Below are 13,466 nucleotides of genomic sequence, written 5' to 3'. Positions count from 1 at the left end.
TAAGCCAGCATAACAAAATTGCTATTTACATAAATAAAAACATATATAGACAACCCAGACTAAAAGCAGTATGAGCCCACAGGTACTCCTCTCTTCCAATTACATTTGCTTTTTTGCACATACTACATATTTAGATTTTTTTTTTTTGTATGTTTACCAGACTATTCACCATGTTTTTATGACACTATAGTGAGTCGGTATATAAAAGAGTAATGTAATATTAAAATATTTTCATATGTACACCCATATACATGCATTTATGCAATTAAGACTTTGTGCCTGTAATCTATTCTTTCTTTAGGCAGAATATAAATTCCTTATGAAAAGGAGCCATGTTTTATAATTAATGATATTTCCGGTGCTTATTGTGGTATACAAGCTGGTAATGAGAGAGAGAGTTCCTGAATTCCTTTCTTCATACAAGAACAAATAGAAATGACATTACATATCAATCCTATCCGCCTGAAAGTGAAAGTGACCATCTTTGAAGGTGTCTCTGCTAAGAAACTGTAGGACATCTCCTCAGTGAATAAGACAAGACTACGTTTCCAAGCCACAGGTTTCCCTTTGTAACCAAAAGTTACAATAAGCATATGAAAAGCAAGAGCTCTCAGAAAGAACTCTTTTATCATTTAACCATTATCTGTTCATTTACTATTCAAGGTGATCATGAATCACAGGGCTAACCTAAGATCAGAAAGAAAATGAGATACCTAAATATTTGCTATCTACTCTACCTAATCTTTACGCAGCACCACACAGAACAAGGGCCTGACTTTTTAAAAAGCTGGTGTCTATGGACTTAAATACAAGATGCTATGAATTGCACAAATTTAAGACAAAAACATGGGCTTGATCAAAAGAACACATGGCCTGGTATACAGATTTGTCACATGTAAACTAAAATAAATCTTGTGTATTTTATACATAGAAGGAAATTTGTAAAGCTCAGTATTAAAATTTAATTGGCAACTTTGACCTTGAGGGCCACTTTAGGTGATAAATATTATACTGGTGCTCAGATTCTGAGATTTATGATCTCATGTTCTTGAAAAAGGCCTAGCACCTCTGTGTTCCTGAAATAATTGATCTGTCTCTTACAAGTGTTATTTTCCTGAAACCAACATCTGTCTTAGGAAGAAAAGTACAAACTGATGAAAATACCCTGCTATATTTAAGATATCCAAAAGAGCTACCAGAATTCGCATCTAACACATTAGTATATTTATAAAAGTAGCTGAGATCATAAATTGATAAATAGCACACAATAGAAGACAAGAAAAAATAAACTGCAAAGCCCTTTGTAAATATTTTCCATAAAGATTAACCACAATTATTAAGAGTGAATGTTTTTTGTTTTTGTTTTTGTTTTAAATGGGTTCCACACCGGATATGGAGCTTGAACTCATGACCTGGAGACCAAGACCTGAGCTGAAATCAAGAGTCCGATGCTTAACTGACTGAGCCACCCATGTGCCCAAAGAGCGAGTGTTTGAAATGTGCTAACAAGACACGGTGCAAACCTATAGCTTGGTTTGAACATAACCCCACAATATGTTTTCAACTTGGGAGGTTTTCCTTTATTTCTTTAATGCAATCACAAACACTACTCTAGCTTTGATGAGGGAACAGAAGGCTGGCTTAGGACAAAGCAAAAGGCTGACACCTTGCAAACTCCCTCCCCCCCACCCCTAGGTGGGACATAAGTGACATTATTTAGGAATCTCCCAATTATCTTAATGTTAATACCTTGCTAGAGGGCAAAAGGACCTTGGCAATGGCAAGGCCTCCTCTTTAGCATATGAAAGTTCTATTGAAACCTCCCTTTTCCTTACCTTCCCCCAACCCCCTGGTACTTAACCTGCCATCCCTCACAACACCACCCCCCCCCCACTGCCCCCGCAGCGCTCTTCCTGCCCATGGGTCCTGTCCCCCTGCTTTAATAAACCACCATTTTGCACCAAAGATGTCTCAAGAATTCTTTCTTGGTCATCGGCTCCAGACCTCATCCCACTGAACCTCACCTATATTCTAGAACTTCATCAGCTTCACCAAAAAACTCTCAGCCTCCACTGTTGATTGCTTCTCTTCTTACACAGAAGATACACAAAATATTTCGGAAATCCACCAGAGAAGCAGGGAATAACTGCAAATCTGAAAACAACTATAATTATGAAACTTCTAGCTTCAGTGGAAAATCAACATAAAATTCTGGGTCTGTCTACAAAGAAATAACTGGCAGATATCATTGATTCTTCTACACTTCACTAAAGGTCCCACATTAAGCTCCAGGCTCTATCATAAAGTAATAATTACAACTCCACCCTTGCATTTACTGCATACCTGGTGCTGTTGTGCTTTATACCTATTAACTCATGCAATGCTCAGGACGACTTTGTAAGGAAGGTACCACGATTAGTGTCCTTTAATGAGGAAACTACAGCAGAGAGAGAGAAAGAAATTGCCACAGGTCAACAGCAACTGAGATCTTATGCTGGGTCCCCAAAGCCATGCTTCTTTCTCACCACTGGACTATTCAGCACTCCATGACTACATCATTCCACTTTGTCAGGAAGAATTTAAAAAGCAAGAGAGCCAACGTGCACAGAAAGAGAATATGGCTATTCATTAATTCATTTAACAAGTACTTATTAGGCACCTACTACCCATAAAACTGCATTAAGTTCCTTTCCAAAAAAACGTTTACAAGTTAACCAGGTTTTTGTTTTTTTTTTTCTACAGGCCACCCTAAGTAACTGACTGCTGGGAAGCAGTCAGTGTATTAGCACTTGGAGATGTCAACTAAATTAGCTAGACAAGATTAACGAAAGCACTAAGAGCAAATAATACCCCTTGAAAGCAGTTTGTCCTTGCTGAGGAAGCTTTGGTTTTGCTGCTTTCTTATTTAAACCTCTTGGAATGAATGTAAAAACTGTGAAAGTATGCTAAATGATAGTTACATCAGGACCAACTTAGTGCAGGGCAGTGATCAAGCAAGGGTTAACTGTGAACAAAAAAAGCTTTGCCAGTTACCAACTGAAAGGAGCAAAGATGCAAAAGACAACCAACTCTAACACATAATTCAAGCCTAAGAACAAAAGACACTGACAGGGAGAAACAGGTGTTACCATGTTAACATCTACAAGAGGCAAGATCATCAACTATTTGTTTTTGCTTTTTGGTTGTTTTTTCTAAAAATGTGGAGAAATGAGAAAATGCTCATATATAATTACCATACCTAAGGAAAACTATATGATATACAATATATGTGAGTGTGTAGGGCTGTGTGTGTATGTATGTATACACATTTTTCTCTTACAAATATAACATATAGGACCCATTCTTTTGTATTTGTAAGATTATTCTTCATGAAGTTCTAAAATCTTTGGACAAATTAGGAATACCAGAACAGTGGAACCTAAGCACAGCCATCAACTTGAGGATAACTATCATATTACTGGTCAAAACCTTGTTATACTTACAATTTATGAATTCACTATATCTCTCTTTAAATAATCTAAAGGCTCCTAAAAATTCTGGCTATAAAGTAAACTATTAATTGTCAAATGTGTTCCTACTGACACACTATAGAAATTCATTTCCTTGGAAGAAAATGGATTAAATGAAAATGCCCATAGAAGAAAGAGAAAATATTTTTAAAATAACATTTGTAAAGGTTAGATCATTTTCCGAAATAAAAATACTACAACTCACACAAAGCAAGAAAAAAAAATATGCGGACAGACACAGGGTCCTACTAAATAGAACAGAAGAAGGCACTTCTAAGTATTATTGTAGAATCTTCTGCAAAGGGTACTGTGTTGGGAAAATCTGAACTATTAAAACAAACCAAAACCCCTAATTCTTTAATGGCCTTAATTTTGTTCTGTAGTTAGAAGATTTAGACTGATTTCGGGACATAAGTGAGGCAATTTCTAGCCAGAGGCAACAAAGCTCCTATAAATCTTTTCAAACAGCTCATAAACTGGCATGGCTACCAAGGGTGTGGTTTCAGTTAAGAGTTATAATGCTTTGAAAGCTAAGCTTTACAATAAGGTGAACACTGTTTATAATGGGAAAACAAAACACGTAATCCAGATTATTTTCCAGCAAGGTTACTTCATGTCCCGCCCGATGTATTAATCAAGTTCATATATTTTGAATCCTTTAGCTATGAATACCCTTTACCCACAATAATATGACCATATACATACCAAATCTTTGGTAATTAAACTGTGGAAGGCATTGTTTAATGGATGAAAAAATAATTAAACTAAAACAATGACAGGACAAACCTCACGATGTTAAATAGAAAACAACTGAATCCTCTCTGCAGACAAATAATTGGTCCCAGAGGAAGATACTTAATCATAAAGTCCTTAAATTCATTCTTCCATTATAAAATAGTACAGATAAAGGGTAAAGAAAAGTATTTTCCCAAATGCAGAAGGTACCAAAATTGTCTAGTTTATGAGTTCCATCCACCCCCTTAGAAAAGCTAATTTTTATTTAAAAAAATTTTTTTTGAAAAGTTAATTTTTAAGTGCTGTCTCGGTTGATTTTCTTTCCATATCTGGGAGGGAGAAGGTGGAGGGCACTAGCTATGTTAGCATTAACCCAGCAGCCTGAGGCTGTTCAGTAAGAAAATAACCAGCTCAGTCAATTGTTCTTTAAAGAGTGTAGTTCTGGTGTTACTCATCCTGTGAGCCTGGCCCAGGGAGCACAGTCAGGTAAATGATTTACACGTTAGACTGGCGCCTCTTGGTCACACAGTACATACCAAACTGCCAAGAACAAAGGCAAACAATCTGATTTCTACAGCAATTCCCATAACTTTCATAACCGCTTAACTGAAGTCATGATTATAGATATGCAATCAGAAACACACCTGGATCCACCTGTCTGGGGCTTCTTCGGAGTCCATTGGTCCGTTTCTGTGCAGAAAAGTAAAACAAAGCAAAACAAAGATTTTACATTATTAAATTGTATTAGTACATAATACTTTGGAAGGCCAATTAATATTGCACTTTTTCCATTAAAAGTATGACTAAATTTGATCAAAACATGTGGTTCTACAGTTTTTATAATTTAACATTTTTTCTTCTCTAATAAGTCCTCCACTTGAACATCTGTATTTGATGTTGTTGATACTACGCTGTAGAAAAGAAACATCTTTTCATTTGCTATCTCTGGGTATGATGACTGAAAAAAAAAATTTGGGGGGGAAGTTGTAATGATGACAGGAATTATGAGAATGGAGCCCAAGTAGCAATTCTTGGTTGGAAAAATGCTCCCAGCAAAGACATGTAAACTCCAAAACTCTAACTCAGCTATTTCTGAGGCCTGAGAGGTTAGAGACTGGAGAACTTCAAAACACAGAACTGAAGCTCTGACTTTAACACATACTGAACTGAAAATGATGTTTTAATTATAGTCACTTGTATCTCAGTACTTGAAGAAACAAAATGGGCATGCAGCTTGTGAACCATGAAAGTGGATTCTTATCACAGAAAAGAAAGCCATAAGAAAAATTATGCATTACATAAATTATAAATAAGATGTAAAACAAAAGAAATTTTCAATGTTTGAAAATGCATGGCTATGTATTCAATTTCACATGGAATTAAATTCACTTCCACCTAATAACCCTAGTAATCTCACTCATTAATAAGGACTTGATTATCACTTTTTATTATATAACGATGAAATGCTGAGTCTATAACTATCATATAATTTAGATTTTCACAAAAGCAATTTTCTCCCTATGTGTGTTGGGGTTTGAGCCTGTGTGTGGAAGAGACTTGGTTTCATTCAGAGTACATGGGGCTTTGTTAAAAACACATTAGCCATGGATTTTTCTTATGATTCTTCCTGTTGTTTTCATTCACAAGTTAAATGGGTGAAATAGGGTCTTACAGCCTTCTTAATGGCCTTGAAGCCCATCAGGCAGATGTTCAGGATTCTCAAGGTGAAAGCAAACCGGAGAAATTTTTTAAAAGTTTGTTTTTAACCCAACTACTTTCAAAATGGATTTGTAAAAACTGAGCACTACCATTAAAATCAGCACTCAATCTGTGTTGAGCAAGATGGATAGCCATACGGCAAAAACTAATACAAAGAAAGTCGTTATAAGTGAGAAGAAAATGTCACTCTGGGCTTCTTGGTAGCCAAGGCACAAAGAGGGGAAGCATGAGAGTCAAAGATCCATAGCTGATAATTTGGAAGAAAGCTGCTTTCAGAGAAAAATCTCTTTTCTATCTGAAATGGTAGAACATTCTTTAGAGCCCTCTCTATAAAGGACAATGAACACAACAGACAATATTTTCAACAGGAAAATATATAATGATGGATATCAGGTTGTTATTTACTTCCTACATATCCCTTCACCTTCTTAATGTACATAGAAGCTGTCTTTCTATGCTCTTATACCTTCTATTATCAAAATGCTTAGAGGCAAGAAAGGAATTCAACCTTTGGGTCCTATTCCTGGAATCCCTGAAGTAGTAGCATTTAAAAATTCTAGATTTAAGGCATGCCTGGGTGGCTCATGGTTAAGCAGCTACCTTTGGCTGAGGTCATGATCCCAGGGTCCTGAGATAAGTCCCACATCGGACTCCTTGCTCAGCAGGGAGCCTGCTTCTCTCTCTGCTTGCAGCTCCCCCTGCTTGTGTTCTCTCTCTCTCTCTGACAAATAAATAAATAAAACCTTTAAAAATAAATAAAAATTATAGACTTAAAATGTGAAAAAGAGCCCTTATGTTGAAGATCAATGCTCTACCACCCTGAAGTTAGGATTAAAATAGAGAATAATTTGCAACAACACAGACGGACCTAGAGAGTACAATACTAACTGAAAAAAGTCAGAGAAAGACAAACACCATATGATTTCACTCATATGTGGAACTTAAAAAACCAAAAATGAAGAAAGAAAAAAGAGAAAACAAAGAACGGACTCTTAGCTATGGAGAACAAAGTGGTAGTTTCCAGAGGGGAGGAGGGTGAGGTGAGTGGAATAGGTGATGGAGACTAAAGAGTACACTGGTCACTGTATTGTACACCTGAAACTACTTTCATACTATCTGAAAAAAAATAGAGAACATGGTATAATTATTAGGAATATGGATTCTAGACTCAGACTGCCAGAGTTCAAATTCAGACCTTGTCACTTGGCACCTGCTATTTGATTCTGAACAAGTTAGTTAATATCTCTGTGTCTCAGTTTTCTCGCCTATAAAATGGGGATAATAATAGCACCACTTCACAGCATTTGTGGTGAGCATTAAATGAATCATGTGAAATCACCGGAACAGTTCCTGCCATGCAGTAAGGATTCCTAAGTGACAGCTTATCATCGTCATCATCATTATTAACTTCATGGCATTTTGACTGTTGAAATACACACAAGTTACAAGTGATTTTTCTAAGTCGTTGCCTTACTGCTTATGTTTTAGGTTTTTCCTCCTAAAAATCAGTGACCCTGAAAACAAACTGATGTACAGGAAGAGTAGGCAGTGGAATTAAGATTTGCTGCATTGAAAAAAAATGTTTTCAGTTACTTAGACCAAAATGCCTCGGGAGATTTAGTATACTTCAAAAACACCTACAAATTTATCTTAATTTTGAAAGAAATTCAGATATATTTAGCAGAGCATATTTAAACAATTTTAAAATGCTAATTTCCATTGTCATTCTGTCATTTTCCATCCAACACAGTCCCTTCCCTCACCAGCATTCTCAAAAGTCTGGGAAAAGCCCCATGAGATCAGGAGAATTGATCTTCAGAACTTTCTCAATATTCTTTGATCAACCTAGAAGGGGCAGGGGAGGGGAAAACCAACCAACCTAATTTTACAAGCATTTGAGTTATTTCTTGCTTCATTACCTGTTACCCTGTCTTTCTCTAAAAGAACTACTTTCGGGGCGCCTGGGTGGCTCAGTGGGTTAAAGCCTCTGCCTTCGGCTCAGGTCATGGTCCCAGGGTCCTGGGATCGAGCCCCGCATCAGGCTCTCTGCTCAGCAGGAAGCCTGCTTCCCCCTCTCTCTCTGCCTGCCTCTCTGCCTACTTGTGATCTCTCTCTGTCAAAATAAAATCTTCAAAAAAAAAAAAAAAAAGAACTACTTTCATCACCCAAGAATCTCTTCTTGCCTTTTGGGAGAAATTAAATTCTCGGTTGATTTTACCAACAAAATAAGCAAAGGTTCATTTGCTATGGAGCTGACTTTCGTTCCTCTATCTGTTTTAAAGGTAGAAAAACATTTAAGGAATGGATTTAGAGTACATATGTGTTAAATGGATACTTTTAATGGATACATATGAAAATCATACTTCCTACAGCTAGAGGAACGTTCTGAAGGTCCACTCCAGAGTGGGACGTGGGATGAACATCCCAGGTGCTCTCATGAAGGCCTACAGATGCTGTGGCTACTGAAAACTGACCTATTTCCCTTGAGAATGAAGTGTAAAATTAAAAATAGAGAAGTCACAATCATAGCTATCGAAAGGGGAACAGAATAGGACTACAAACTGATATATGGAGAGAAAGAAGGTCTTCATGAAAGGGGGAGAAATGCAGCTCACAGAGCACATTGTTTATTTCTGGGAAGACTCCCGAGCATCATAAAGCATCTGCCTCAGAGAGGTAAACGGCTTTCCACATAGTCTTGGTGGGAGGTATAAGACGACAGATGCTTCTTAATGTTCTTTTGTTACACTTCTCCTTAAACCAAGCTAAGATTTCCAAACAGGTTGGCCAGTAACTATAATTACGCATCCAAAATAAAGATTATTAGCAGAATCACACATTAAAGAAAAAATTGCACTTATTGTATTCAAAAGTTAAGCAAGTCACTAAACCACTGATGCTGCAGTTAAAAAAAAAAAAGTCAATGTGAAAATTAATTCACTTCATAATAGGCTTCCATGTAGTTTTTTAAGAGGATAAAATGCCTGGAGAGAATTACTTAGTATCATATGAAAATTATTAACCACTTCTTTTTAGCACACTTTCTATAAATATACTCACTTCACCTCATTTAAATAAAATCAAGTGAAATCATCCTGTTTGGGGAAAAAATATTTTTTTTTGTAAAGTAGCAAAGTTCAGAGCTCTAAGAGGAATTTGATCTCTATAATCTAAGAATAGCATGAGGATAAGAGAAGGGAAGCTGCTCTACAAGACTTTCACAGGCAGCGTCCTTACAGTGCTCATGAAAAACTTCACCGGTCAACTAAACACTGAAATAAATTTCACATTAATTTATTTTAGCCTTAGAAGAACTTATGTGAACTATTCCTTGATTTAGATTCTAGACTTTAAAATATAGTTAACTGAGACACCGAAGGGATGCATATGAGTCCCCTCACATCACTCTCAATAACCTACGTGCAAATTACACACTTATGCAAAAGAGAAGCAGAAACAATTACTTCTTATTTGATGTCTTACTGTACTTTTCATTATTTTTACCAATGGCATAAATGCCAGCCTATTAAAAAATATTACACTACTCTTAATGATATATAATTATTATCTGTTAAAATAAATTTGTATAGAATTTTTCTGTCATTCTTCTATTCTGAAAAAATTCTCAAGTTACTATACTTTTGGTTTCTACAAGTAATCATATGCATTTTATATTTTAATTTTCTCTGTGATAAAGTCACAGAGAAATTTGGAGATCCGATGAGAAATTTGCTACTTTTGGTTAAAGGCCAAGGCAATGGTCTAGAACCTATCATATTTTTCACTCTTTCATATTTTTTAAAAAATAATTTATCCTGAGAGGTGAGAAGGATCACACAATTCTAAGCCAGTTCTAAGTTCTGAGACTGTGTTAAACCAAAAGAAAATGTTATCAGATCTTGCTTTAATCAATAAGACATGATACAAATCATGTTTGTGCTCAAAACAGAAAACTACTAGAAATATGAATCCATACCCTGAGATGAACAATGTTAGAACTTTTCAGGACTAGCAAATCTTGGGTAGCAATGCAATGTTTCATGACAGGGACGGGTCTACCAATTCCCTGGGATGAGGGCTACCTTCCTTCTATATGAGTAGGATCAAAGATTTCCATTCCAATGAATACAGATGCATTAACTTTTATAAACTCCAGGGGTTTGTGAAATTCTGCAGGAAACTAGAGAAAAGTATCCCCATATCGGTACGACACACTGTTACAACATTTGAAATTTACCTGAGTAAGTACTAAGATTCTGAAGGGCTCCATTTCACACATTTCTTAAATATTTACATTTTTCCTCTACCTAAGATCTTCAGGCGGTGACTGATTGAAAATTCCTCTGATTTAACCTGTGCACTTCATTCACAAGCACTTGGTTGCTCACTCTAGTTCTGTTTCTATCCATTTTAAGAAGCACATTTCACATTCTAAAAGCTCAAGCCTGCTTAAGTTAGCCAACAACCTGAAATGCAAAAGTTATATAATAAAAATTTAAGGGTTAATCTTACCTCCGGTGGTTTGAGCGTCCCTGGTTCTGAAACAAATGTAAAAATTGGCATTGTCAGTATAAGGTTATTTTGTTTGGTTAGCAACCTTAGGTTGTTCTCTGCAGCTTGGTAAAACACTGCTGCTTTGTTTCCCTAACTGATACTTGTAATATATTTCCAGGGTCCCTCAGGCTGGGCTAGTAATTGTTTTGCAACCCAGGTTCTCTTGCCTTATTGGCTTGTCAGGAAAGTGACTCATAGTTCTAAATGACTTCTAGGTTATGCTTAACTTTTTCAATTGTTGATTAGGCAATGTCAATCCAACCACATAAAGCTTCTTAAAACAGAGGCTTGCACTGAATTTACATGCATGAAAGAAAGCTAGGTGGGAACCTGACTTTCAACACACCTAGTTTTAAGAATCCAGACACTCTAAGTTACAAAGGTATTTCACCAACTATAACAGTTGCAAATTTAACACTGCACAACACTGCACATGGATTTTTTTTTTTCATTAAGTGGCTATAACTCTTATTTTTTATTTGGGGGGGAAATACAATTTGCTTCAAAGAGGGAAATAAAGAACTGACAGAATTTGATTCCAATGATAATTTTCCTTTCAGCCTTAGTTTCCCTATCGGTAAATAGAAACAACAATCTCTTCATTACATTTAATTCTTAAAAATGATGAGCAGGGGCGCCTGGGTGGCTCAGTGGGTTAAAGTCTCTGCCTTCGGCTCAGGTTATGATCCCAGGGTTCTGGGATCGGGCCCCACATCAGGCTCTCTGCTCTGCGGGGAGCCTGCTTCCCGCTCTCTCTCTGCTTCCCTCTCTGCCTATTTGTGATCTCTGTCTGTCAAATAAATAAATAAAATCTTTTTAAAAAAATTTTTTTTAAAATGATGAGCAGTTATAAACGGCTCTGAGATCTGCAGGTGACTATAGCAGCAGAAAGGTAAAGGGTCACTGAGAGGAAAGGCGCCCACTGTGCACGGACATCTGGCGGCTGATGCTTTCCTTCCCCATTCCCAGGAGCACCTATTCACGTTATCACTTTGAAAAGGCTGTGAAGGAAAACACCTCATCATTTTGAGCCTATGCCTATAGGTTTTCCATCCAAAATGACCCTCTAAAGAAGGATCTGAGAACAGAAGAAATTGAGGGAAACACCAGGAAAGAACGGGCAGGCTGAAACAATAGCTCTGTAAGCTGTTCCCATAAGACGATCCAAGAAGCCCCACAAGCAGAGTTCAAGGGGAAAATTCCGACCAGAACACAGGACGAGCTACCACAGACTGCTTTACACAGGAAGCTGCCTGGGGCATGGAACAGAAGGTTGTTTTGTTTTGTTTTGTTTTATAAAGCACCACTCCTGATTAATGAAAATGTAAGACATGTGACCAAAAAGTCACCTTTCTGGAGAAAAGTTAAGTCTGCATTCCTCTGTCAACTTCAAATCCCTTCACCCTGACTTTCACATGACTGCTTTCTCTGAAGGCATCTTTGCCAGGTCTGAAGTTGGCCTTTCCAAAGGAGTATTTCTGGGCAGAAAGCTATTTCACTTCTTTCCCTTCTCATTTAGAAATATGCAATGTTTCAGAAGAAAGACTGCCTAAGAGGATCGGGTTGGGGAGAGGGTCTATATAAGTACCATTCAGCTGGATGCTATGTCCAGACTTCGAACCCCAGTTAGGTGAGCTGAGGTTCCTAACAGAGCAGGTGTGATACCTGTTTCACTGGTTTGACCAGGAAGACCTATACTCCAGAATAGCCCTAAACTATTTTTTTTTCTCCTACTGGTGGATTAGAGAAAGAGTCAGAACTAAGAATCATGAACTGCAAGAAGCTCCAAATGGAAGAAGAGGTTAAGTTTTCCAGCCAAGGAGACTGAGGGAAGCCTGGACTATTTCTAGATGTTCTCTAAAGTGGAAAAACCTTAGGTCTTTTGGGTTCAGTATTCATAAATGAGTATGCAACCTAATTTCAATTAAAAAAACTGTAATTTTTTCTGACTCTTTGCATAGAAGATTTTTTATGTCCTTATGAGTCGTCTTTTATAGTATGCTTTAAATGTTTCATATTTTTGTATGAACCCTATGATCACCCTTGTGGCAGCAGGGGAAACACCATGCTCTGCAATGTTCATCTGGTTGCTTCCCTGGAAGTTCCTGGGGAAGAGATGGTATCTCAGACACTTGCATCTCTTTACCCAGAAAATAAGATCTAGGAACAGAAGACACTCACTGACAGGCTCTTCCTATCTTGTTGCATAGGGTTCAAGTGCAAGTTAGCTGGCTCTCTGCAGGAGTGAGCACAAGAGAGTGAGAGGTCCCAGCAAGGCTCGCATGGGACTAGTACAAAGCCAGAAGAAATCTAGACTGGGCTCACCACCTTACTCAATCTCCCTCTTTCAATTACCCACTTCCTGTTGGCTCTAGCTTTCTCTCTTTAATGTCTCATCAAGCAAGCCAGCTTTCCTCATGATTCTGACTAGATGTACTAAGAACTGCTCCACACAAAGCCTCTTAGTGTAACCCAAGTAGGAAAAATGGAAAAAGAGCTTTGTGCTAGATGTAATTCCAACTCTAAGGACATGAGTCTTACTTGGGGCTTACCTTTCCATGTCACCACTTTCTATCTTCATGGTCACCAGGTCTACCCTTTACCCTGTCATCCAGGAAAGAGGCCCATGGACTTTGCCTGGAGAAGTTCACACTCTGATATTCTCATGCTGGGCACAGCACATGAGCAGTGGTTCTTGAAAGTCTCAGCTTTTGTTTAGTTCTATCGCATGGTAAGGTTCTGTAAATTTTCTAAGAATAGGGCAAAACCCAAAGGACTGGAAATAACTCTTAGAACCAATTCTTATCCAGACTCCTTTAGTTATTACTTTTTATGTGCTCTAGTGGCCACAGCATTGAACTGTCTGCCTCCTTTACAAAGAGAATCTACATTCTGAAAACCCTATTAATGCAACAGATTTTAACTTATACTAAAATAACAGTGACAAGA

The 13,466-nt window shown here is 37.4% G+C and overlaps 1 protein-coding gene across 2 annotated transcripts in view; it reads right to left on the bottom strand.

Annotated features, from left to right (window-relative positions):
- VAV3 (vav guanine nucleotide exchange factor 3) overlaps positions 1–13,466 on the bottom strand; it is a 362,558-nt gene that overhangs the window by 104,914 nt on the left and 244,178 nt on the right. For both annotated transcript variants that reach the window (XM_046003440.1, XM_046003448.1), the window contains exons 18-19: positions 10,476–10,501; positions 4,889–4,934 (exon numbers count right to left, since the gene is read on the bottom strand). In XM_046003440.1, the coding sequence (XP_045859396.1) occupies positions 4,889–4,934; positions 10,476–10,501 (72 nt within the window). The remainder of the gene's footprint in view (positions 1–4,888; positions 4,935–10,475; positions 10,502–13,466) is intronic.

Source organism: Meles meles, chromosome 1, assembly GCF_922984935.1.
Source record: "Meles meles chromosome 1, mMelMel3.1 paternal haplotype, whole genome shotgun sequence".
NCBI lineage: Eukaryota > Metazoa > Chordata > Mammalia > Carnivora > Mustelidae > Meles > Meles meles.
This window is presented reverse-complemented; position numbering and strand designations above follow the sequence as displayed.